Source organism: Trematomus bernacchii, unplaced genomic scaffold (genome assembly GCF_902827165.1).
Source record: "Trematomus bernacchii unplaced genomic scaffold, fTreBer1.1, whole genome shotgun sequence".
NCBI lineage: Eukaryota > Metazoa > Chordata > Actinopteri > Perciformes > Nototheniidae > Trematomus > Trematomus bernacchii.
The window spans coordinates 287,915-312,737 of NW_022987824.1; the positions used below are offsets into that span (position 1 = coordinate 287,915).

The 24,823-nt window shown below is 45.5% G+C and overlaps 2 protein-coding genes and 1 long non-coding RNA gene across 7 annotated transcripts; 2 read left to right on the forward strand and 1 right to left on the reverse strand.

Moving 5' to 3' along the window:
* Positions 1-2,070: 2,070 nt before the first annotated feature.
* On the reverse strand, positions 2,071-9,302 carry snrpb (small nuclear ribonucleoprotein polypeptides B and B1). The gene is made up of 7 exons (XM_034151664.1): positions 9,156-9,302; positions 7,134-7,285; positions 6,030-6,141; positions 5,758-5,910; positions 2,881-3,010; positions 2,605-2,730; positions 2,071-2,207 (listed from the first exon to the last, which is right to left on the reverse strand). The coding sequence occupies exons 1-7, from the start codon at positions 9,156-9,158 to the stop codon at positions 2,167-2,169; spliced, it is 717 nt and encodes a 238-aa protein (XP_034007555.1). The 5' UTR covers positions 9,159-9,302; the 3' UTR covers positions 2,071-2,166.
* Positions 9,303-10,142: 840 nt separating this feature from the next.
* Positions 10,143-23,062, forward strand: LOC117499323 (E3 ubiquitin-protein ligase RNF182). Of its 2 annotated transcripts, XM_034151665.1 has the most exons (9): positions 10,143-10,828; positions 10,944-11,012; positions 11,852-11,898; positions 16,013-16,137; positions 16,261-16,414; positions 16,556-16,623; positions 20,934-21,114; positions 22,000-22,217; positions 22,381-23,062. In XM_034151665.1, exons 4-9 carry the CDS (start codon positions 16,090-16,092, stop codon positions 22,555-22,557), a joined length of 846 nt encoding a protein of 281 aa, XP_034007556.1. In that variant the 5' UTR covers positions 10,143-10,828; positions 10,944-11,012; positions 11,852-11,898; positions 16,013-16,089; the 3' UTR covers positions 22,558-23,062. The 2 variants fall into 2 exon arrangements, with proteins under 2 accessions (XP_034007556.1, XP_034007557.1); XM_034151666.1 differs by lacking the exon at positions 11,852-11,898.
* Positions 17,144-20,889, forward strand: LOC117499324. Of its 4 annotated transcripts, XR_004557698.1 has the most exons (8): positions 17,144-17,257; positions 17,333-17,472; positions 17,688-17,742; positions 17,935-18,322; positions 18,392-18,487; positions 18,634-20,299; positions 20,561-20,607; positions 20,685-20,700. It is a non-coding gene; the product is annotated as an uncharacterized LOC117499324 (long non-coding RNA). The 4 variants fall into 4 exon arrangements; XR_004557695.1 differs by adding an exon at positions 20,875-20,889 and having other exon boundaries at positions 18,634-20,805; XR_004557696.1 differs by adding an exon at positions 20,737-20,771 and having other exon boundaries at positions 18,634-20,706.
* Positions 23,063-24,823: the final 1,761 nt, after the last annotated feature.

A 24,823-nucleotide genomic window follows, 5' to 3' on the forward strand; every position in this document is an offset into this window, starting at 1 on the left:
GGTTCCAGGATAAGAGATCAACTCAGTGAAAGCACCACCTGCTGACCAATCAGAGCTCAGTGTGCGGAGGAAATACAGTTTAAACTGCCGTTGCTGGAAAGACGGCCGGCCAAAATCACAGACTGTGTGAACGTGAAAATGAATAGAATATCACCTCCCATCTTCAGAGCAATCTGACTATTAGCCTATAACTATTATACTATTATTATACTATTATGTTAAGAACGCTTAATTAAATATCTGCCACAACATAAGTAACCGGATCAAAGTAACATTACGTAGCCTACAGTCCGCGGCACTGTGAGGGCAGACGTCGATGTGTCCCATTATCATTCATATCACATGATATCACATCATAATGTATCATATATTTCCTTATCTGAGTCAGCTGAGCCGTATCTGGCCGTGCAACACTCACAGTGTCGCATACTGTATGCAGAAGTATTATTTTAAGCAACACATTAAGTTGACGAAACACTGGAGTCAAATGTAATTAAAGTCAGATCGTGTCTTGGACGGGGCAGTGATTTCATAAACCTGTTAATGTACGCATTCAAACACTTTCTCTGTTACCAGCTGTATTCACCTTGCAGGTGCAGCTATGTGGCTTTGATCCTGGATAAAGTGTTTAAGTCATGGATGTTTAAAGTTTAACTTCTTCATATTTGACTAATATTAAAGTTCACTTTTCATTCAGGAAGTATGACGCTGCGCTGTCAGTACGCTTCTCCATGTTTGTGATTGGTCGAATGCTCCAAATACCACCCCTTTCATGTGAACGCCACCTAACTAGTTGTTCTTATTATACATCCATGGATAGGACACGGCTGGCTTGCGATCGAGTTGATTACCAGCGTCGTAGTACATTTTAGCGAGAGCGTTTTTTGTTTTGATTAAGTCAACCGGATAACTCGAAACATATCCAGGATATGTTGAACTAGATTCGTAGTATACCCCCCTGGTGATAAACCTGTTTCTAATTCTGATTCTGATTGAAGGTGAAGGAGGTCTCTGATTGGCTGTGGGAGTGAATTCCAGAGGGAGGGGCAAATACAAACAACATGGCTTCCAGAGTCTTTGGAGAAAAGGAGGGACAGGTGCAAACAGAAGACAAGAATTCACATAACACACATTTACAAGACAATAAAGTAGAGTGCAAACTTAATAAATAAAAAACATTCTGAGAAAAAAATTAAAATTAGAAAATTACATGTGAAAATTCAGAAAGTAATAATTCTGAGAAAAAAAAGTAAAAGGTCTGAAAATAAAGTCCGAAAAAATATTTTGACTTTTGGTATCATCCCAAAACGGTTTCCTTCTATCCCTTATCCTCTTCCTTAAATCACAATTAGATAGGTTAGATATCAAAACACCAGTGAACGCTAAGAGCCAGCCAAGATACACCAGAGGCTAAGCAGTCCTACGACGCTGGTTATCAAGTGGATCGCTCAAGCCATAACCAGCGTCGTAGGACCGCTTAGCGAGAGGGCGTATGTTTTGGATTAGGCCAACCGGCTAACTCGAACATATCCAGGTTAGGTTGAACCAGCTTCGTAGTACAGGCCTCTGGTATATATCAGCATGTAGTGTCTACTTTAAAGAGTCCTCTCCTGCTAATGTTCAGGTGTTTATCATTATGTAGTGTCTACTTTAAAGAGTCCTCTCCTGCTGATGTTCAGGTGTATATCAGTATGTAGTGTCTACTTTAAAGAGTCCTCTCCTGCTAATGTTCAGGTGTTTATCAGTATGTAGTGTCTCTACTTTAAAGAGTCCTCTCCTGCTGATGTTCAGGTGTATATCAGTATGTAGTGTCTCTACTTTAAAGAGTCCTGTCCTGCTGATGTTCAGGTGTACATCAGCATGTAGTGTCTACTTTAAAGAGTCCTCTCCTGCTAATGTTCAGGTGTTTATCAGTATGTAGTGTCTCTACTTTAAAGAGTCCTCTCCTGCTGATGTTCAGGTGTATATCAGTATGTAGTGTCTCTACTTTAAAGAGTCCTCTCCTGCTGAGTCATGTGATACAGGTACATATTAGTCTTCCAGGTTGATATAATAACTGACAGCCAGGCAGAAATTCAAACCATCCTGAAGAAACTTTATTTAAAAAACACAAAACATTAAAAAAAGAAAAACCTATACAACAGGTAAGTCTGAGGGGGCGGGGCTTCAGGGTCTGGGAGGCGGTCTCATCCCAGGTGGGGGAGGTCCTACAACAGAACGAAAGGTCCGTTAATGCTTCACATTCACACATAAAACACCACATTTCAGGATACGGGAGATCTGATTGGCCGACAGCTCATTCAAGGCTTTTATAGTCATTTGTACATAGCTAGTGTAGTTATATCAATACAAATCTGAGGTCACAGGCTCCTCCCACAGAGCAACACAATAAAACGGACAATAGTGTAAGTAAATAAAATATAATAGAAACTGTGCAGAATAGTATACAAGTAATTGGAATATTGATAAGTTGCAAACAGACGAATGTTATGGGTGTTCTTTCAAAAGTTTGGTGTTTAACAGTCAGCTGGGGAGGGCGGAGCTATTAATGGCACTCCCATCTGATTGGCCCCTGTAAGGCGTCTCCATGGCAACACAGCTTACCTCTCATGCCGGGGGGAGGCGGCCTCATGCCAGGAGGGGGCATTCCCATTGGAGCTCCTCGACCAGGGGGCATCCCCATTGGAGGGCCCATCGGAAGCCTCATGCCGGGGGGCGGGCCCATCATACCTGGGGACAGGAGACAGGTGTTATTATGGGATGGTCACTTGTACATTATTATTATTATTAACAAACATTTTTACATTTCCCCGCTACAGGTGGAGGGGGTCTGAAGTGGTTTCTCTTCAGGTGAACCTGTGCTCAGTGAGTATTGATCACCTGGGGGCGGGGCTCCTCGGCCCATCGGGGGCGGGGCTCCTCGTCCAGGTGGATACTGAGTCGGGGCCCCGGCGATACTGGCTCCTGCTGCTGCCGCGGCAACCGTCCCTCTGCCTTGGGGTGTCATAACCTGGAGACAAACAGGAAGTCATTACCTGAACACACACACCAGATTAGGGGTCATCAGGTATGTTGAGCCTAAAGAGAAGGTGGCTATCTTTTAACCTGGCTAGATCACCATGGAGACACAAACTGCTCCGCACCAGGTTCAATCATAGTTTAGGATTCAAATAAGCAAATACCGCCGCTCACAAACAAGTCCCTTTTACTTGCAGATGAATTCCGTAAAACCATAATGTCACCCGTGGGAATATGTACATTTCTTCCAATAGTCATCTCTATTTCGCAGCAACAGGCTGTCTGTGCCATGATGTGTCTGTGCCATGGTGTGTCTGTGCCATGGTGTGTCTGTGCCATGGTGTGTCTGTGCCATGATGTGTGTGTGCCATGGTGTGTGTGTGCCATGGTGTGTGTGTGCCATGGTGTGTGTGCCATGATGTGTGTGTGCCATGGTGTGTCTGTGCCATGGTGTGTCTGTGCCATGGTGTGTCTGTGCCATGGTGTGTGTGTGCCATGGTGTGTGTGTGCCATGGTGTGTGTGTGCCATGATGTGTGTGCCATGATGTGTGTGCCATGGTGTGTGTGCCATGGTGTGTGTGCCATGGTGTGTGTGCCATGGTGTGTGTGCCATGGTGTGTGTGCCATGGTGTGTGTGCCATGGTGTGTCTGTGCCATGGTGTGTCTGTGCCATGGTGTGTGTGCCATGATGTGTGTGTGCCATGATGTGTGTGTGCCATGATGTGTGTGTGCCATGATGTGTGTGTGCCATGATGTGTCTGTGCCATGATGTGTCTGTGCCATGATGTGTCTGTGCCATGATGTGTCTGTGCCATGATGTGTCTGTGCCATGATGTGTCTGTGCCATGATGTGTGTGTGCCATGATGTGTGTGTGCCATGATGTGTCTGTGCCATGATGTGTCTGTGCCATGATGTGTCTGTGCCATGATGTGTCTGTGCCATGATGTGTCTGTGCCAGAGATTGTTTTTAGGGATGTAACGATATACCGAATATCGTCGTGAGACTGACAAAATCTACCACGATATTACATTACATACGCGTTAATTAATCTTTTTTTTTCTTTAAACCTTTCTTTAACCCGGTGGTCCCGTTGAGAGACCTGTCCAACATGGCAGCAAGTAGGTTACAACATGAACATAAAACAGATAACACGAAAGGACAGGGCTACATTGACATACCTAGAGACATTGACACGCGCCAACAGTATATTTACTGTGGGGGGGGTGTTATGCATGCCCACCGAGAAATGCATGCACCTCGCAGGAGCGCGCACAGCGTAAAGCACATTTCAACGATCTGTACGGCAAAGTACGGTTTGGAAACTATATCATTCCCTTTTGGAGGGCGTGCATAATAACACGGCAAACACCAGAGCCTCGCTGCGGGGAAACTTGTTTGTTCTGATCTGTCAAAATGACAGACTGCTTTCACATTTTTACTGCAGGGTCTGATTATTCAATGTCCTTGTTGATTTGTGAGGTGCAGTGGCACAAAGAAAATGCCTGCTTTGTTTGGTAGGTAAACAAACACTGGTTGTTCTTGTTCCAGTTCCTGTCACTTTCAGGGATGCAAACTCATCAGGTATGAAAAAGGTGACAAGGATCCGAGCCCCCCCGACCCCACGGGATATCGGCTTTAAAATGAGGACTAACAGGATGTTAGCATTCAGAACTAAAGCAGTTAATAACAGAAACGCCAAAGAGTCACATCTAATAGAAATATATAAAAGCATTTATTTTAATTGTGTAGCAGTCAGTTTATAATGTTGGCAGCACTGTTGAGCATTTTGAAAATGTATTTTCATGCCTCTGTGCAAGGCTTAGTCTTTCTGTCTGTATAGCCAGTGGTGTAAAGTAACTAAGTTCATAAACTCAACAAGTACTATACTTGGGTACAATTTTGAGATACTTGTACTTTATTTAAGTATTCAATGTGTTGCTACCTTGTACTTCTACTCCTCTACAGTTCAGAGGTACATGGTGTACTTGTACTCCACTACATGTATTTAATACCTTTAGTTACTTCACAGATGTGGATGAATGATGTGAAATATAACCAAGTGTTAAATCAGACTTTAGTTCCACCTGGAGTAAATCCACAAGCTACCCTGCAGTATACAAAGTCATTCAAACTAGCTGCACCTTTACCAGCTTTGAGAACACTTTCATGATCAATCATTATAAAACATATCATATATATTATTCTGAAATGGACCAATCTGCACAATGACTACTTTTACTGTCGCTACTTTCACTATATTTTGATGAGAATACTTTTCTACTTTCACTTGAGGAACAATTTGAATGCAGGACTTTTACTGTAACAGAGTATTCCTACACTCTGGTACTTCTACTTTTACTCAAGTACAAGATCTGAGTACTTCTACTTTTACTCAAGTACTAGATCGAACGCACCCGTAGGTAATGTAGCTGCTGAAGCTAGATGAGTTCAAACATTTTTTTCTTTCTTTATTTTTCAATATCGCGATAAATACCGTACCGTGGACTTGTTATCGCGATGTTATCGTACCGTGAGTTTTTGGTATAGTTACATCCCTAATGGTTTTCATGCACTTCATGAGTGAAAAGACGCTCCCTGATAGCCGGCTTCATGTTCTCTCTGAACCAGAGCTTTAGTTCAGTGTCCAGTTTAAGAAACCCCGGCTCTGATGAACTGGCTTCGAAGTAATACCTCCGGGCTCAGAGCTGTTATATCACATGTTAGTCTCCATGGTTACCTGTTGTGAAGGCCCGCCCACTCCTCTGACGGGTCCAGCGAGCCCAGCTGGAGCCTGAGGCATCGGAGCTCCAGCAGGAACACCTCGTCCCGCTGCACGACCCACACCTGGGCCTCCTGCCACGCCGGCCAATGGGACGCGAGCAATGCCCGTCTGTGAGGAGAGGGGGAGTTTGTTAGAATAAAATCTCTCATCGTGAAGAAGAAGAGATACTTTATTAATCCCTCACATGGATATCTCTTTCTACACGCAACCACATGCAGCTCACTCACATCTTTAGGGGGTGGGCCCTCCACCGTCATGGACACCAGGTTCTCCCCGCGCAGCAGAACCAGACCCAGAACCCTCTTCTCCTCACGCTCCGGCTGCTTGGAGTTCTTAGGCCTTCACACAGAGACACACAGCATTAATATTCACATTACTACATCTAATTTATATATATATATATATATATATATATATATAAACAAACAACTAAGCTATTTAAATGCTGATTTAGTGGAATCATTCCTTTATTTGTCCTACGGGGACATGTTGCATTTCTACAACAGCAGAAGTGTACATAAAGTACAGAGAACAGCACTTTAGATGTCCCCTTCTTGTACATATCATATTCTATTTAATTGTATATAGACTTCTTGCACTATTTTGTATTTTATTATACATGTTGCATCGTTGGAGGAGCTCACTCTGTAGCTGCTGAGCATGACGATAACACCTTTGACTAATAAAGGAGTTCTGAAACTAATAAATAAGAAGCAGTGACTCCACTTGATCTCCCTGAACTGGTGAGTATACACATGTCTTCATTAATACTGATCCTCACTTGATCTCCCTGAACTGGTGAGTATACACATGTCTTCATTAATACTGATCCTCACTTGATCTCCCTGAACTAGTGAGTATACACATGTCTTCATTAATACTGATCCTCACTTGATCTCCCTGAACTAGTGAGTATACACACGTCTTCATTAATACTGATCCTCACTTGATCTCCCTGAACTGGTGAGTATACACACGTCTTCATTAATACTGATCCTCACTTGATCTTCCTGAACTGGTGAGTATACACACGTCTTCATTAATACTGATCCTCACTTGATCTCCCTGAACTAGTGAGTATACACACGTCTTCATTAATACTGATCCTCACTTGATCTCCCTGAACTGGAGAGTATACACACGTCTTCATTAATACTGATCCTCACTTGATCTTCCTGAACTAGTGAGTATACACACGTCTTCATTAATACTGATCCTCACTTGATCTTCCTGAACTGGTGAGTATACACACGTCTTCATTAATACTGATCCTCACTTGATCTCCCTGAACTAGTGAGTATACACACGTCTTCATTAATACTGATCCTCACTTGATCTTCCTGAACTCGTCGCAGTCGCACAGGATCAGGTTCATGTGTTTGTCGAAGGCCTTGAATGTGCCGATGAAGATGCGGCCGTCCTGCAGGATGCACCTCATCCTGAAGTCGATGTGCTGCAGCATCTTGCTGCTCTTCCCCACCGTCTGAGGACCAATCAGAAACAGCCTCAGTGACATCATCATGTAACACACTCAACATTTGCCCTTACAATCTAAAAGAAGTGTATTCAAGTCATGAATAAAAAGCGTTATAGAAACCAGAGACGCAGTATATTCGTCCCTTCTTCACGTAAGTATTATTCTTGGTACGTGTGGGTTATCTGTCGCCACCTTGTTTTCAGACTCTCTAAATAACCCTTCGCCGTAAAGGAGAGAGAATCATTTCATTTCTACGTGGAGGAGCCAGCTACCCGCTATTAAAAAGTGGCCACAGATAACCCACAAGCACCTTATTCTCAAGTATCGGTACAGAAAGGAAGACCCTGCCCTCTCCCCTCCCTGATGGACACTACCCTCTCAGGGAACTCACCTGTGTGACCTGCTGGAGGCGCTACAGGTGACTTTAAACAAAGACAAACAGACTCAAAGAAAGTTTCTTCCCCAGAGCGATCATTGCACTTTAACCCCTTAGCAGATTATTAATCTATATATCATATTCAATAGACTCTTCTTGCACTATTTGTATTTACTTGCACACCTCAAAACATTCTCTTGCACTATTCTAAATGTTCTATGTGCTATATATATATATATATACGTGCTATATATATATATATATACGTGCTATATATATATATATATATACGTGATATATATGTGATATATATATGTGATATATATATATATATATATATATATATATATATGTGATATATATATGTGATATATATATGTATATATATATATATATATATATATATATATATATATATATATATATATATTCATGTTGCTCTGTTGGAGGACTAGTTTTTCATTTCCATATCCACCCTGTAGCTGCTGAGCACGTGATGAGAGAGACTTGAATCCTGCTCACACAAACGTTTGTTGTATATTTCTGAATGTGTGATGCTACCTTAAGGAGTAGGTATAAGGACAATAAAGGCTTCTATTGTGCTTATTTTTAAGTATATAATCTGAGTACTTCTCCCGCTTCTGAGTAACTGTGGCGCAGAGAGTAACTACTGTTGTGAAGACACGTGATAAACTAAATCATGTTGGCTTAGCATCGCTAGCTTTAGCTCGTTGACCCGGTGTTCAATAACATATTTCATTCATGGAGCTTAACCCACCACACCGGGCAGCTAACAGACACCGGGCAGCTAACAGACACCGGGCAGCTAACAGACACCGGGCAGCTAACAGACACCGGGCAGCTAACAGACACACGGCAGCTAACAGACACACGGCAGCTAACAGACACCGGGCAGCTAACAGACACACGGCTCTGTAATACTGAATATAATTTCTGCACTTTATTTTGTTACACAGGTATGAATGCTGTTTGTTTTTGTTGTTGTATATTTCTGAATGTTTGGAGTAGCTCGCCTCTTTCCACTGTACATGTTTAAGGACAATAAAGGCGTCTGTTCTACTTGTACTTAAGTATATCATCTATATAGTACTTCTGCCGCAGAGAGTAACTACTGTTCGGAAGACACGTGCAGAGTATCAAACTAAATACTATTAGCTTAGCATCGCTAGGTTTAGCTCGTTGCAACATAACATATTTCATTCATGGCACTTAACCCACGACACCAGGCAGCTAACGGCTAACAGACACACGTAAACACCGGTGAGTTAACGGCTGTTTCACAGAGCCGTTAACGGACCGGGTTGTGTGAACACTAAACAAGAAATACACTCATTATCGATCCGTTAACCGACGTACGAGCGACGTTACCCAGACTCCCGCCATTACACTAACCCAGGACTAACCGGGACCGATCCGGGATAAATCATCCTCCCCCAGCAGCCGTCAGCCAGCTCCCTCTCTCCCCGGATGATCACTCACCATGTTTGCGGTTCTGATGGCTCCGATGCAGACGGATTCACCAAACAAACCAGAAAAATTCGACCTGCGGAGATTCCGCCAAGCCCGTCTTTATGAGAGATTCACAGGAAGTGACGCTGAGATTCGCAGGAAGTGATGCTCCGGCTGCGGCACCGTGGAGGTAGCTCGAGTCGAAACAAACACACGGCACATTGGTTCCGCTTCAGGGTTTATTATCATGATGCACTGATTCGTCTTCTTCTTTTTGGTTTAATGGCGTTTAAGGTGCATTACCGCCACCTACTCTGCTGGAGTGTGGACCACAAATCATGGGGGACATATCAGTGAGCTACAAGGAAGAAACAATTATAAAAAACAAAAATAAACTACTTTTTAAGAACTCAAATAAAGCTTTACAGTTGCCCTTCTCGCAACTCAAGAGGTTCTTAAGATTGAACAATACTACTCCACATTTCTTTACCTTACACAAATTATTTAAATACAATCTGAAAAAGGCACATAATCTAAACATCAGGTTCATTAGAAAAAAACAACGGAGAATAACAAAACGCTCAGGTATTAAAACATAATATATATATGATTTGTTTATTAAAATGATGCACTGATTGTTTGTTTTTTAAAGATTTTATTGAATAATTATTTGAATACAATCTGAAAAAGGCACATAAACATCAGGGTCATTACAATAATTCATATTGAGGGCATGAACAGAAAACAAACAATGGAGAATAATAAAACACTCAGTTATTAAAACATAAGATATAGATATATAGATAGATAGATAGATAGATAGATAGATAGATAGATAGATAGATAGATAGATAGATAGATAGATAGATAGATAGATAGTTCATTCAACTCACTTATTTAGCGTTATACGGATTATTATTCATTATATAAGTAAATATCCACCTATTCGTTTATATGCAGCTGCGGGCAGGTTGCCATGGTGACCCGGGCACGCGTCCGCCCCGCCGGCCGCGCGCATCGCTGAGAAGCAGAGACACGTACGGCGGTGAGTCACCGGGAAAACAACCGGCAAACGGCAACTAACGGACCGGAGACACACTGACAGACACGGTTAGCTTCTGTTAGTTTCTGTTAGCATGTTTTTAGCTGCTGTTAGCTCCTGTTAGCGCCTGTTAGCTCTTCAGAAGGAGAGACGACACCAGACTGTTAATGAGACTGATGATGGAGAGCAACCACCGCAGTGTTGCTGCAACCTGACAGAGCAACTTCATCTACAGCAACTACAAGTATGGCAACTGCAACTAGCAACCAGACTGTTCATGTTTGATGACAATTATGTTGCTTCAACCTGACAGCTTACACAGAACCTGCAACTAAAGCAACCAGAGCTCAACTGCAGTGTTGTTGCAATTTAATGTGAGGAAGAAGCAACTACACTTACTGCAACGTCACCTACTGCAACCAAAACCACAGGAACTAAAGTACAAACTACTATTATAAACTTCAGCAACTAAGGCTACAGGAACTTGAGCTACAGCAACCTAAACTACTAAACTAAAGCTGAAGCAACTTGGCCACCATGTTGCTTTGGTCAGAGGGAAGTACAGAAACTACATGAAAAGCAACTAGCAACTGACTAGCAACTTGACATTTTGTTGATGTCAAAACAGCAACTCCATCAATGTAACCCTCTTCATCAGCAGGTGAGCAGCAACACATCACTCAACTCTGAATACTGAGTTGCTGTCATCACGTTTATTGAATGAGTTGCTCTGCTGCCGGTTGATCTGAATAAAAAGTGAAATGATCCCATTTCAGTGAATCAGCTGATCAAACCATGTGATCACATCTCTTTCATCTGATTGGCTCGTCTGAGGTCCAGCACAGGTAAAGCTGCTGCCATAGCAACAACAGCATCCCCAGTGTACCCTCCCCCAGTTATATAACAGCTGCAGTCTATAAATACACGTGTGTGTGTGTGTGTGTGTGTGTGTGTGTGTGTGTGTGTGTGTGTGTGTGTGTGTGTGTGTGTGTGTGTGTGTGTGTGTGTGTGTGTGTGTGTGTGTGTGGTGTGTGTGTGTGTGTGTGTGGGGTGTGTGTGTGTGTGTGTGTGTGTGTGTGTGTGTGTGTGTGTGTGTGTGTGGTGTGTGTGTGTGTGTGTGTGTGTTGTGTGTGTGTGTGTTTTGTCCATCCAAGGTCTCTTCTTAGATTAACATCAACAATAAACTAGATGAGATAAATATTTTAAATGGTTTGTACCTGCTAACTGTCTGTCTGTCTGTCTGTCTGTCTGTCTGTCTCTCTGTCTGTCTGTCTGTCTGTCTGTCTCTCTGTTTGTTTGTCTGTCTGTCTCTCTGTTTGTCTGTCTGTCTGTCTGTCTCTCTGTCTGTCTGTTTGTCTGTCTGTCTGTCTGTCTCTCTGTCTGTCTCTCTGTTTGTCTGTCTGTCTGTCTGTCTCTCTGTCTGTCTGTCAGTCTCTCTCTCTGTCTGTCTGTTTGTCTCTCTGTCTGTCTCTCTGTCTGTGTGTCTGTCTGTTTGTCTCTCTGTCTGTCTCTCTGTCTGTGTGTCTGTCTGTGTGTCTCTCTGTCTGTCTCTCTGTTTGTCTGTCTGTCTGTCTGTCTCTCTGTCTGTCTGTCAGTCTCTCTCTCTGTCTGTCTGTTTGTCTCTCTGTCTGTCTCTCTGTCTGTGTGTCTGTCTGTCTGTCTCTCTGTCTGTCTGTCTGTGCAGTTGGCGTACTCTTAGACTGTCGGATTGATCAGCTGATCTGAAGTCAGGTACGTACCAACCTGGTACCAACCAATCAGACAAACATCAACCGACATCCAGCGTGCTTGCTAACACACAACTAGCATGCTAACACACATCCAGCATGCTAACACACATTTAGCATATAAAACACACATTCAACATGCTAACACACAACTAGCATGCTAACACACATCTAGCATGTAAAATACACATCTAGCATGCTAACACACATCCAGCGTGCTAACACACATCTAGCATGTTAACACACATCTAGCATGCTAACACACATCCAGCGTGCTAACACACATCTAGCATGTTAACACACATCTAGCATGTAAAATACACATCTAGCATGCTAACACACATCTAGCATGTAAAATACACATCTAGCATGCTAACACACATCCAGCGTGCTAACACACATCTAGCATGCTAACACACATCTAGCATGTAAAACACACATATAACATGCTTACACACATCCAGCGTGCTAACACACATCCAGCCTGCTAACACACATCCAGCGTGCTAACACACATTTAGCATGCTAACACACATCCAGCGTGCTAACACACATTTAGCATGCTAACACACAACCAGCGTGCTACACACATCTAGCATGCTAACACACATCCAGCTAGTAAAACACACATCTAGCATGCTAACACACATCCAGCGTGCTAACACACATATAGCATGCTAACACACATCTAGCATGCTAACACACATCCAGCGTGCTAACACACATATAGCATGCTAACACACATCCAGCGTGCTAACACACATATAGCATGCTAACACACATCCAGCGTGCTAACACACATCCTAACACACATATAGCATGCTTCTTCTTCGAGTCCTTAGCAATCTCAGATGTCGTTCTGCCAGTATCGGGCACAGGCCACAGCTGATGGGGTAGGTTCTGCCAGGTCTTCTGGACTGCACCGGGGGGCATCGGCACATTCCAGTAGGTGGGACATTGTCTGCACTGATCCACAGCTGCACGTGTCTTCTGTGGTGTAGTTCCACACTTTCATCAGTGCTTTGCACCTCCCCTGTTCCACACGCAGTCTATTAAGTGACTTCCAGGTTGTCCAGCCAAGGTCGTGGCCACTAGCAAGGCTTTCCGTTGGTGTGATTCCTCTGCCCAGCCATTCAAGAGCTCGTGTGTCATGTCTTTGCCATTCATCTTCCCAGAGGTTGGTCCTTGCTGCTTGTTTGGTTGTCTGGAGGGGCAGGACTGTCTGCACAAAACTGGCTCTGGATCGGAGCCTGCGTGGGGGTGCTACGTGGCCATGCAAGGGGTGTCTGATGTCTGTCTCCTGTGTTCTCCGTTCATCTTGAGCGATACCCAGTCGTCTGATGTGTGGGGGAGAGATGCCGGCTAGCGCATAGAGGCACGGGACAGGTGTTGTCTTAACGCATCCCGTGATGATGCGGCAGGTGTCATTCAAGGCTGTGTCGACCAGTTTGGTGTGACGTGATCGGCTCCAGCTTGAGCAGGCATACTCTGCTGTAGAGAAACACAGGGCCATGGCAGTTGCACGGATTGTTGGTGGATCTGCGCCCCACTTGGAGTTCACTAGTTTGCGCAGTGTTGATCTTGGCTTTGGTGTTCTCCAGATGTTTCTTGAAGGAGAGTGTCCTATCCAGTGTAACACCAAGATACATGGGATGCGTGTGGTTGGACAGTTTGTGGCCATCCCAGGTGACGCTCAGTTCTTTTTTAGCGTCTCTGTTCCTCAGGTGGAAGCTGCATAGTTGGGTTTTTGATGGGTTGGGTTTCAGGTGGTTGTTATTGTAGTAGCTTGACATTTCTTGGAGGGCACCTTCAAGGACAGGCTCAATCTTCTGGAAGTCTACTTGTTGGGTGGTGATGCAGAGGTCATCTGCGTAGATGAAACGCTGGCATTCTGGGGGTAGTGGCTGGTCGTTTGTGTATATGTTAAACAGGAGGGGGGCCAGTACGCTACCTTGTGGGAGGCCGTTCTTTTGGGCTTTCCAGTTGCTCCTCTGGTCATTTAACTGGACGTAGAAGCGCCTGTTGTTGAGGAGGCTTTTGATGACTTGACACAGATTCAGGTCACCAGTCATATCCAGTAGTTTCCTGACCATTGTACGGTGTTGGACAGTGTCATAGGCAGCAGAGAGATCTATGAATGCTGCTCCAGTTATTTGTGTTCCTTCAAACCCATCCTCAATGTGTTGGGTGAGGTTGAGTAGCTGTCCAGCACAGGAGCGGCCAGGACGGAAACCAGCTTGGTCTTTAGTCAGCTTGGTGTCTATGAGTGGCATGAGGCGTTGGAGTAGCAGCCTCTCGTAGAGTTTGTAAGTGATGCAGAGGAGGGAAATGGGTCGGTAGCTCTTTGGGGATGATGGGTCTTTGCCGGGTTTGGGGATTGCAACCACTTTGGCCTTTCTCCAGACAGGAGGGATGGTTTTTTGTGCCATACATGTGTTCAGCATCTCCAGGACCCAGGTCTTTCCGTTAGGTCCCAGGTGCTGTATCATTTCTGCCAGTATGTCATCAATCCCTGCTGCTTTTCCGGGTTTCAGCTTACCCATTGCAGTTTTGAGTTCTTCTATGTCGAAGGGTTTGGTGAGAGGGCTGGCTGGTTGTGGTTGGTCTGATACCACTGTGCGATGGTGTTCTCCTGTGGGTTGGCGGCGGTGTTGGTTACGGCCGTTGGCCACCAGCTGTGATGCAACCGAGTTTGCTGTGACCGTTGTGATTATGGGTGGTGTGGTGTGGTCTTCGCCAAGACGGCGGATTGTAGCCCATGCCTTCCTGCTGTTATTTGTCATAGTGGTGTTCTCCATCATTTCCTTCCAGACTTTCCTTCGTTCTTCCCCAACTTCACTGATCAGGGTCTCTCCAAGTTCCATGGTGGTAGAGGAGAAAGGGTCCTTATTATATTCCTCATAGTAGGCTTTCAGCAGGTCGCTGGATGTTTCTGATAGCCCAGGAATATACTGTGTCTGGCATCCCCTGGGTATGTGACGTCTGGCTGACCTTTTTACCAAGTCTGTGAAGTTGGAGTAGTTATTGGGAAATGGTGGTATGTGAGATATGGAATGCTCTATCTCCTGTTGGAACGACAACCAGTCGGCTTTCCGTAGGTTGAACCTCGTGCGGAATGGGACGGTGGTTGCTTGGTGAGCGGATCTAACGGTGATGGCAATTGGCCGGTGCTGGGTATGGGGGATAGGGTCCAGGACTTCCTTCTCAGTTCTGGATGCGATGCCACTGCTTACACAGGCGAGGTCTGGGTTGTATCCTCGTTTCCATCTGGCGCTGTGGAAGGATTTGGGTAGTTTAGCGTTATGGATTAGGGTCAGGTGCTTGGACTCAAGCCAGGTTTCAACTTCATCTCCATCTTGGTTGTTGTTCTCATAGCCCCATGATGTACTGTGGGCATTGAAGTCGCCGATGCTGATATGGAATCTCCTCTTGCATCTTTCTGGTAGTTCTGTGTACAGAAAAGGGGTTGCGGGTGGTTTGTAGACTGATGTGACAGAGACATTTGGGAGGGCAACTGTGATGGTTTCCATGTTTCCTTCCGTAGTGTGGGTCCAGACTTCCTCAATCTTGAGGTTTGGTCTGCTGAAAACAGCTGATCCATACTGTCTGTGTCGGGTCTCTGCGACCAGTTTCATTCCAGGGATGGTAGGTCGGTGTTGTGCAGGGCCGATGTGGGTTTCCTGCATGCAGAGTATGTCAAAACGATTGGCCATCGTTGCCAGTATCTCTGCCTTGCATCCGGAGAAACCTTCGATGTTGATTGAGACGATTGACAGTGCGGGTCCAGAGAGGGGCAGGTATCTGTGACGCTGTCGAGATTCGGCAGACATCTTCATCATTTGATTGCGTAGGTAAGTATACAGAGATTGGCCTACTGGCAGTATCAGATTATATCCTCTTGGATGTATATCTCATTCAACCAGCGTTTCCCAGGCTGCACCACAGTACATGTATCTTGGTGCTAACACACATCCAGCGTGCTAACACACATATAGCATGCTAACACGGCTCCTGGCGCTTGTTGTGAAAGAGTTTGCTCACGGTTCTTACAGTGTAATTCAGGAGAGTTATACATTATTTTATTTTATGATTTAAATAATTTCCCTTTTTGTCTCCAGTCAGCTGACAGGCTGAGTGAAGCCCCGCCCACCGCCGCCCTGCTTCCTGGTTCAGGTGAAAACAACAGCCAATAGGAATGAGCCTGCTGAAGGAGGCTGAGCCTGGCCGGGAGATGGAAGCCAAGGTTAGATTTCCCTGAGAAGGAAACTATTAAACTCACTTCTTTAGACCCTAACTTTACTTGTTGTCTTCTTTATTTGTGTAGCGCTTTATGAATAACGGTATTGTTATAATGACTCCTCTTCAGGTGCAGACCTGGGCTCAGTCTCTGGTTTACACTCTGGAGGAGCTGGAGTGTAAAATCTGCTACAACCGCTACGACACTCGCAGCCGTAAACCCAAAGTTCTGGGCTGCCTGCACCGAGTCTGTGCCAAGTGTCTGAAGAAGATGGTCGACATGGGTGAGTTCCCTTTAAGGGTCCTTCAGTGAGATGGCACTGTACTAATAAACCAATGAGATAGCACCAAACTAATAAACCAATGAGATAGCAGGATTCTAATGAACCAATGAGATAACGTTGATGATTCTGATTGATCTTCAGGAGAGTCTTCGCCGTCCGTCATCAGCTGTCCGTTCTGCCGCCACGAGACCAACGTCCCCGACGAGGAGGTGAGGCTTTACTAACGAGGAGGTGAGGCTTTACTAACGAGGAGGAGGTGAGGCTTTACTGACGAGGAGGAGGTGAGGCTTTACTAACGAGGAGGAGGTGGTGAGGCTTTACTAACGAGGAGGTGAGGCTTGACTAACGAGGAGGAGGTGAGGCTTTACTAACGAGGAGGAGGTGAGGCTTTACTAACGAGGAGGTGAGGCTTTACTAACGAGGAGGAGGTGAGGCTTTACTAACGAGGAGGAGGTGAGGCTTTACTGACGAGGAGGTGAGGCTTTACTAACGAGGAGGAGGTGAGGCTTTACTGACGAGGAGGAGGTGAGGCTTTACTAACGAGGAGGAGGTGAGGCTTTACTAACGAGGAGGAGGTGAGGCTTGACTAACGAGGAGGTGAGGCTTGACTAACGAGGAGGAGGTGAGGCTTTACTAACGAGGAGGTGAGACTTTACTAACGAGGAGGTGAGACTAGGGAACTCTATTAACGAGGAGGTGAGGCTTTACTAACGAGGAGGGTGAGGCTTGACTAACGAGGAGGAGGTGAGGCTTTACTAACGAGGAGGTGAGACTTTACTAACGAGGAGGTGAGACTAGGGAACTCTATTAACGAGGAGGTGAGGCTTTACTAACGAGGAGGAGGTGAGGCTTTACTAACGAGGAGGTGAGGACTAGGGAACTCTATTAACGAGGAGGTGAAGCTTTACTAACGAGGAGGTGAGGCTTTACTAACGAGGAGGTGAGACTTTACTAACGAGGAGGTGAGACTAGGGAACTCTATTAACGAGGAGGTGAGGCTTTACTAACGAGGAGGTGAGGCTTTACTAACGAGGAGGTGAGACTTTACTAACGAGGAGGTGAGACTTTACTAATCAGGAGGTGAGACTAGGGAACTCTATTAACGAGGAGGTGAGGTTTTACTAACGAGGAGGAGGTGAGGCTTTACTGACGAGGAGGTGAGGCTTTATTAACGAGGAGAAGGTGAGGCTTTACTAACGAGGAGGTGAGGCTTTACTGACGAGGAGGTGAGGCTTTACTAACGAGGAGAAGGTGAGGCTTTACTAACGAGGAGGTGAGACTAGGGAACTCTATTAACGAGGAGGTGAGGCTTTACTAACGAGGAGGAGGTGAGGCTTTACTAACGAGGAGGTGAGACTAGGGAACTCTATTAACGAGGAGGTGAAGCTTTACTAACGAGGAGGTGAGGCTTTACTAACGAGGAGGTGAGGCTTTACTAACGAGGAGGTGAGACTTTACTAACGAGGAGGTGAGACTTTACTAACGAGGAGGTGAGGCTAGGGAACTCTATTAACGAGGAGGTGAGGCTTTACTAACGAGGAGGTGAGACTTTACTAACGAGGAGGTGAGACTTTACTAACGAGGAGGTGAGACTAGGGAACTCTATTAACGAGGAGGTGAGGCTTTACTAACGAGGAGGAGGTGAGGCTTTACTGACGAGGAGGTGAGGCTTTACTAACGAGGAGGAGGTGAGGCTTTACTAACGAGGAGGTGAGACTAGGGAACTCTATTAACGAGGAGGTGAGGCTTTACTAACGAGGAGGAGGTGAGGCTTTACTAACGAGGAGGTGAGACTTTACTAACGAGGAGGTGAGACTAGGGAACTCTATTAACGAGGAGGTGAGGCTTTACTAACGAGGAGGAGGTGAGGCTTTACTAACGAGGAGGTGAGACTTTACTAACGAGGAGGTGAGGCTTTACTAACGAGGAGGAGGTGAGGCTTTACTAACGAGGAGGTGAGGCTTGACTAACGAGGAGGTGAGACTAGGGAACTCTATTAACGAGGAGGTGAGGCTTTACTAACGAGGAGGTGAGGCTTTACTAACGAGGAGGTGAGACTTTACTAACGAGGAGGTGAGACTTTACTAACGAGGAGGTGAGACTAGGGAACTCTATTAACGAGGAGGTGAGGTTTTACTAACGAGGAGGAGGTGAGGCTTTACTGACGAGGAGGTGAGGCTTTACTAACGAGGAGAAGGTGAGGCTTTACTAACGAGGAGGTGAGACTAGGGAACTCTATTAACGAGGAGGTGAGGCTTTACTAACGAGGAGGAGGTGAGGCTTTACTAACGAGGAGGTGAGACTAGGGAACTCTATTAACGAGGAGGTGAAGCTTTACTAACGAGGAGGTGAGGCTTTACTAACGAGGAGGTGAGGCTTTACTAACGAGGAGGTGAGACTTTACTAACGAGGAGGTGAGACTAGGGAACTCTATTAACGAGGAGGTGAGGCTTTACTAACGAGGAGGTGAGGCTTTACTAACGAGGAGGTGAGACTTTACTAACGAGGAGGTGAGACTTTACTAACGAGGAGGTGAGACTAGGGAACTCTATTAACGAGGAGGTGAGGCTTTACTAACGAGGAGGAGGTGAGGCTTTACTGACGAGGAGGTGAGGCTTTACTAACGAGGAGGAGGTGAGGCTTTACTAACGAGGAGGTGAGACTAGGGAACTCTATTAACGAGGAGGTGAGGCTTTACTAACGAGGAGGAGGTGAGGCTTTACTAACGAGGAGGTGAGACTTTACTAACGAGGAGGTGAGACTAGGGAACTCTATTAACGAGGAGGTGAGGCTTTACTAACGAGGAGGTGAGGCTTGACTAACGAGGAGGAGGTGAGGCTTTACTAACGAGGAGGTGAGACTTTACTAACGAGGAGGTGAGACTAGGGAACTCTATTAACGAGGAGGTGAGGCTTTACTAACGAGGAGGAGGTGAGGCTTTACTAACGAGGAGGTGAGACTAGGGAACTCTATTAACGAGGAGGTGAAGCTTTACTAACGAGGAGGTGAGGCTTTACTAACGAGGAGGTGAGGCTTTACTAACGAGGAGGTGAGGCTTTACTAACGAGGAGGTGAGACTAGGGAACTCTATTAACGAGGAGGTGAGGCTTTACTAACGAGGAGGAGGTGAGGCTTTACTGACGAGGAGGTGAGGCTTTACTAACGAGGAGGAGGTGAGGCTTTACTAACGAGGAGGTGAGACTAGGGAACTCTATTAACGAGGAGGTGAGGCTTTACTAACGAGGAGGAGGTGAGGCTTTACTAACGAGGAGGTGAGACTTTACTAACGAGGAGGTGAGACTAGGGAACTCTATTAACGAGGAGGTGAGGCTTTACTAACGAGGAGGTGAGGCTTGACTAACGAGGAGGAGGTGAGGCTTTACTAACGAGGAGGTGAGACTTTACTAACGAGGAGGTGAGACTAGGGAACTCTATTAACGAGGAGGTGAGGCTTTACTAACGAGGAGGAGGTGAGGCTTTACTAACGAGGAGGTGAGGCTTTACTAACGAGGAGGTGAGACTTTACTAACGAGGAGGTGAGACTAGGGAACTCTATTAACGAGGAGGTGAGGCTTTACTAACGAGGAGGTGAGGCTTTACTAACGAGGAGGTGAGACTTTACTAACGAGGAGGTGAGACTTTACTAACGAGGAGGTGAGACTAGGGAACTCTATTAACGAGGAGGTGAGGCTTTACTAACGAGGAGGAGGTGAGGCTTTACTGACGAGGAGGTGAGGCTTTACTAACGAGGAGGAGGTGAGGCTTTACTAACGAGGAGGTGAGACTAGGGAACTCTATTAACGAGGAGGTGAGGCTTTACTAACGAGGAGGAGGTGAGGCTTTACTAACGAGGAGGTGAGACTAGGGAACTCTATTAACGAGGAGGTGAAGCTTTACTAACGAGGAGGTGAGGCTTTACTAACGAGGAGGTGAGGCTTTACTAACGAGGAGGTGAGACTTTACTAACGAGGAGGTGAGACTAGGGAACTCTATTAACGAGGAGGTGAGGCTTTACTAACGAGGAGGTGAGGCTTTACTAACGAGGAGGTGAGACTTTACTAACGAGGAGGTGAGACTAGGGAACTCTATTAACGAGGAGGTGAGGCTTTACTAACGAGGAGGAAGTGAGGCTTTACTGACGAGGAGGTGAGGCTTTACTAACGAGGAGGAGGTGAGGCTTTACTAACGAGGAGGTGAGACTAGGGAACTCTATTAACGAGGAGGTGAGGCTTTACTAACGAGGAGGAGGTGAGGCTTTACTAACGAGGAGGTGAGACTTTACTAACGAGGAGGTGAGACTAGGGAACTCTATTAACGAGGAGGTGAGGCTTTACTAACGAGGAGGAGGTGAGGCTTTACTAACGAGGAGGTGAGACTTTACTAACGAGGAGGTGAGGCTTTACTAACGAGGAGGAGGTGAGGCTTTACTAACGAGGAGGTGAGGCTTTACTAACAAGGAGGTGAGACTAGGGAACTCTACTAACGAGGAGGTGAAGCTGTCTGTCTGTTTCGTCTTCAGGTGTGGTTGATGGAGGACGACCGACACATCCTGGCTGTTCTGTCGTGTCAGGACCGAGCCCGCCGAGGAGGAGGAGGAGGAGGAGGAGGAGGCGGAGGAGGAGGAGGAGGCGGAGGCGGAGGAGGAGGAGGAGGAGGAGGAGGAGGGCGTGAGGTGGTGCTCAGTCCCAGCAGTCTGACCGGTGAAATCACTTCGCTTGTTGGAGCCAAAATGCCTGAGTTTATTATTTGTCCCTTTTATTAGTGTTTGTTGAGCACTTCCGGTAATCGTCACATGGGCGTGGTTTGTGTTTATAAGTCACCTGTTACATGTCGGTGCGGATGACAGAGGGTTAGCTTGCGCTTTCTGTTGACCGTTTTGGTCCTTCTAAGGCAGCGTCCACACGGAGACGATTTCAGTTGTATCCGCTAAAGTTCTTTATCGTATAGACGGTCCGTCCACACGAAGCCAAAACGGAGCCACGGCTTCGGAGCCCGAAACCGATAAACGTTTAAATCGGCTCCCGAAGTGGGTAAGTCTGGAGACGACACGCTTGCGGCTCCGTGTGTACGCCCTATATGATCTTTTCCTGAATCGATGGCGCCATAGCCCCGCCTCTCTCCACCTCTCCTGCTCACCCCCGCGTCATTGCTGATGCGTTTCGCCAACAACAACAACAACAATGACGGATCACAGGGTTGCGTTCGTGCTCCAGACGCTACGGACCAGGACACAGATTTCAGTGCAAAATCTACAGCTGTTTGTTTATGCCTTATGCCCATGCTCGGGGGGTCTTATTCGCTGCTTTTGGTGTATTTTGTGGCGGAAGTACAGCGCCACTTACAGGCCCGGCATATGTACTACAGCGTCTCCAGCGGGTCGAGCGGTTTCGTTGGACGGACACATTTCTTGAGCCGATTCCGTGTGGACGGAAGACTTTTTTGAAATCAACTTCGGTTCGATTTTCTCATTGAAAACGCGTCGCAGCATAAAGCTTAGCCTCTTGGCGACTCAAACTTATAGATGTCCATGTTTAGGTTCCTGGGCTCCTGACAGTAACATCATCTGTCCCTCTCTCCCCCAGCAGGAGGCGTCGTGTCTCCCTGCTCCTCAGACTGTCTGGTGATCACCATCATGGAGCTCCCTGCAGACTCCCCGTCCTCTGAGTCCCTAAGCATGGTGGATGTGGTTGGGGTCTACCGCCCCCCCAGCCTGGAGTCCCTGCCCTGCAGCCTGCCGGCTCACAAGTGTCACGCCTGGACGTCTCGCAGTTTCCCGCGCTGCCTGCTAGGGGCGCTGTGTCTGGTGAGGAGGCTCTACTAATAGCTGCAGGGTTAATGTGTCCTTGTTTGCAGGTGTACTTCAGGGGATCTACTACAGGAAGTAACCGTGTCCTTGATGCAGGTTTTCTTCAGCTCACTGCCTCTTGGGATCTACCTGAATGATGTAAACCTGTCCTTGTTTGCAGGTGTACTTCAGCTCTCTGCCTCTGGGGATCTACCTGCTGATGATCGGGCGGCTGTGGCTCGGCGTGGTGCTCGTCAGTCTGGTTCCCTCCACGCTGCTGCTGCTCGTGCTCTACGGCTTCTGTCAGTGTTTGTGCCATGAGCTGATGGAGGCGCTGGCAACACGCCGACACACATAACAAACACATCGCCAAGACAACAACACAGCTGCCATGGCAACAACAACCGAAAACAACGAACCACACACTGTTTATAACCGGCTGACCTGACGTAACACTTCGGTTTGTGGACTACGGTTTTGAAGCCTTGAGTTTAGCGCTTTCACTGTGGCCATCTTGATCTTTTGTCGTCAGCCTCTTGTTTATTGGAATCAGCATTCAAATGTAAATGCTAACATCGATGAAGTGAGAACCGAACTGTGAAAGGGTTAAAGTTGTGAGATGAAAACATGAACAACACTGTAGTAACCACAGGTAGCCCCGCCCTGAAGCATACGCTGCTTCATCGTCTATTCTACTCTAAACGGGACCATAACTCACTAAATGAACATCATGCTGTGTTGAAGAAGACAGAAGTAGATACTAAAACATTCACTCATCAGAAAAATGACCTACAATTGACATAGACTTCTATACAATAAATAAAGAGAGAAGTAGAGACAATTTCTCATAGACTTCTCTACAATCTGAGGTAATAAAGAGAGAGAGAAGTAGGAACATTTCCTCATAGACTTCTCTACAATCTGAGGTAATAAAGAGAGAAGTAGGAACATTTCCTCATAGACTTCTCTACAATCTGAGGTAATAAAGAGAGAGAGAAGTAGGAACATTTCCTCATAGACTTCTCTACAATCTGAGGTAATAAAGAGAGAGAGAAGTAGGAACATTTCCTCATAGACTTCTCTACAATCTGAGGCAATAAAGAGAGAGAGAAGTAGGAACATTTCCTCATAGACTTCTCTACAATCTGAGGTAATAGAGAGAGAGAGAAGTAGGAACATTTTCTCATAGACTTCTCTACAATCTGAGGTAATAAAGAGAGAGAGAAGTAGGAACATTTTCTCATAGACTTCTCTACAATCTGAGGTAATAAAGAGAGAAGTAGGAACATTTTCTCATAGACTTCTCTACAATCTGAGGTAATAAAGAGAGAAGTAGGAACATTTTCTCATAGACTTCTCTACAATCTGAGGTAATAGAGAGAGAGAGAAGTAGGAACACTTCCTCATAGACTTCTCTACAATCTGAGGTAATAAAGAGAGAGAGAAGTAGGAACATTTCCTCATAGACTTCTATACAATCTGAGGTAATAAAGAGAGAGAGAAGTCGGAACATTTCCTCATAGACTTCTCTACAATCTGAGGTAATACAGAGAGAGAGAAGTAGGAACATTTCCTCATAGACTTCTCTACAATCTGAGGTAATAAAGAGAGAGAGAAGTCGGAACATTTCCTCATAGACTTCTCTACAATCTGAGGTAATAAAGAGAGAAGTAGGAACATTTTCTCATAGACTTCTATACAATCTGAGGTAATAAAGAGAGAGAGAAGTCGGAACATTTCCTCATAGACTTCTCTACAATCTGAGGTAATAAAGAGAGAGAGAAGTCGGAACATTTTCTCATAGACTTCTCTACAATCTGAGGTAATAAAGAGAGAGAGAAGTAGGAACATTTTCTCATAGACTTCTCTACAATCTGAGGTAATAAATAGAGAGAGAAGTAGGAACATTTCCTCATAGACTTCTAAACAATCTGAGGTAATAAAGAGAGAGAGAAGTAGGAACATTTTCTCATAGACTTCTAAACAATCTGAGGTAATAAAGAGAGAGAGAAGTAGGAACATTTTCTCATAGACTTCTCTACAATCTGAGGTGATAAAGAGAGAGAGAAGTAGGAACACTTCCTCATAGACTTCTCTACAATCTGAGGTAATAGAGAGAGAGAGAAGTAGGAACATTTCCTCATAGACTTCTCTACAATCTGAGGTAATAAATAGAGAGAGAAGTAGGAACATTTCCTCATAGACTTCTCTACAATCTGAGGTGATAGAGAGAGAGAGAAGTAGGAACATTTCCTCATAGACTTCTCTACAATCTGAGGTGATAGAGAGAGAGAGAAAGAGAGAGAGAAGTAGGAACATTTCTCATAGACTTCTCTACAATCTGAGGTGATAGAAGAGAGAGAGAAGTAGGAACATTTCCTCATAGACTTCTCTACAATCTGAGGTGATAGAGAGAGAGAGAAGTAGGAACATTTCCTCATAGACTTCTCTACAATCTGAGGTGATAAGAGAGAGAGAGAAGTAGGAACATTTCCTCATAGACTTCTCTACAATCTGAGGTGATAGAGAGAGAGAGAAGTAGGAACATTTCCTCATAGACTTCTCTACAATCTGAGGTGATAAAGAGAGAGAGAAGTAGGAACATTTCCTCATAGACTTCTCTA

Excerpts from the sequence above, each read along its gene's own strand:
- snrpb (XM_034151664.1), bottom strand. Across the intron at positions 5,911-6,029 it reads AGGGCCCACCCCCTAAAGAT|ACGGGCATTGCTCGCGTCCC; the intron begins GTGAGTGAGCTG and ends CTCTCCTCACAG. Across the intron at positions 2,731-2,880 it reads CCGAGGAGCCCCGCCCCCAG|GTATGATGGGCCCGCCCCCC; the intron begins GTGATCAATACT and ends TCCTGTCCCCAG.
- LOC117499323 (XM_034151665.1), top strand. The coding sequence starts at position 16,090 with ATGAGCCTGCTGAAGGAGGCTGAGCCTGGCCGGGAGATGGAAGCCAAG. Across the intron at positions 16,624-20,933 it reads CCAACGTCCCCGACGAGGAG|GTGTGGTTGATGGAGGACGA; the intron begins GTGAGGCTTTAC and ends TTTCGTCTTCAG. Across the intron at positions 22,218-22,380 it reads TGCTAGGGGCGCTGTGTCTG|GTGTACTTCAGCTCTCTGCC; the intron begins GTGAGGAGGCTC and ends CCTTGTTTGCAG.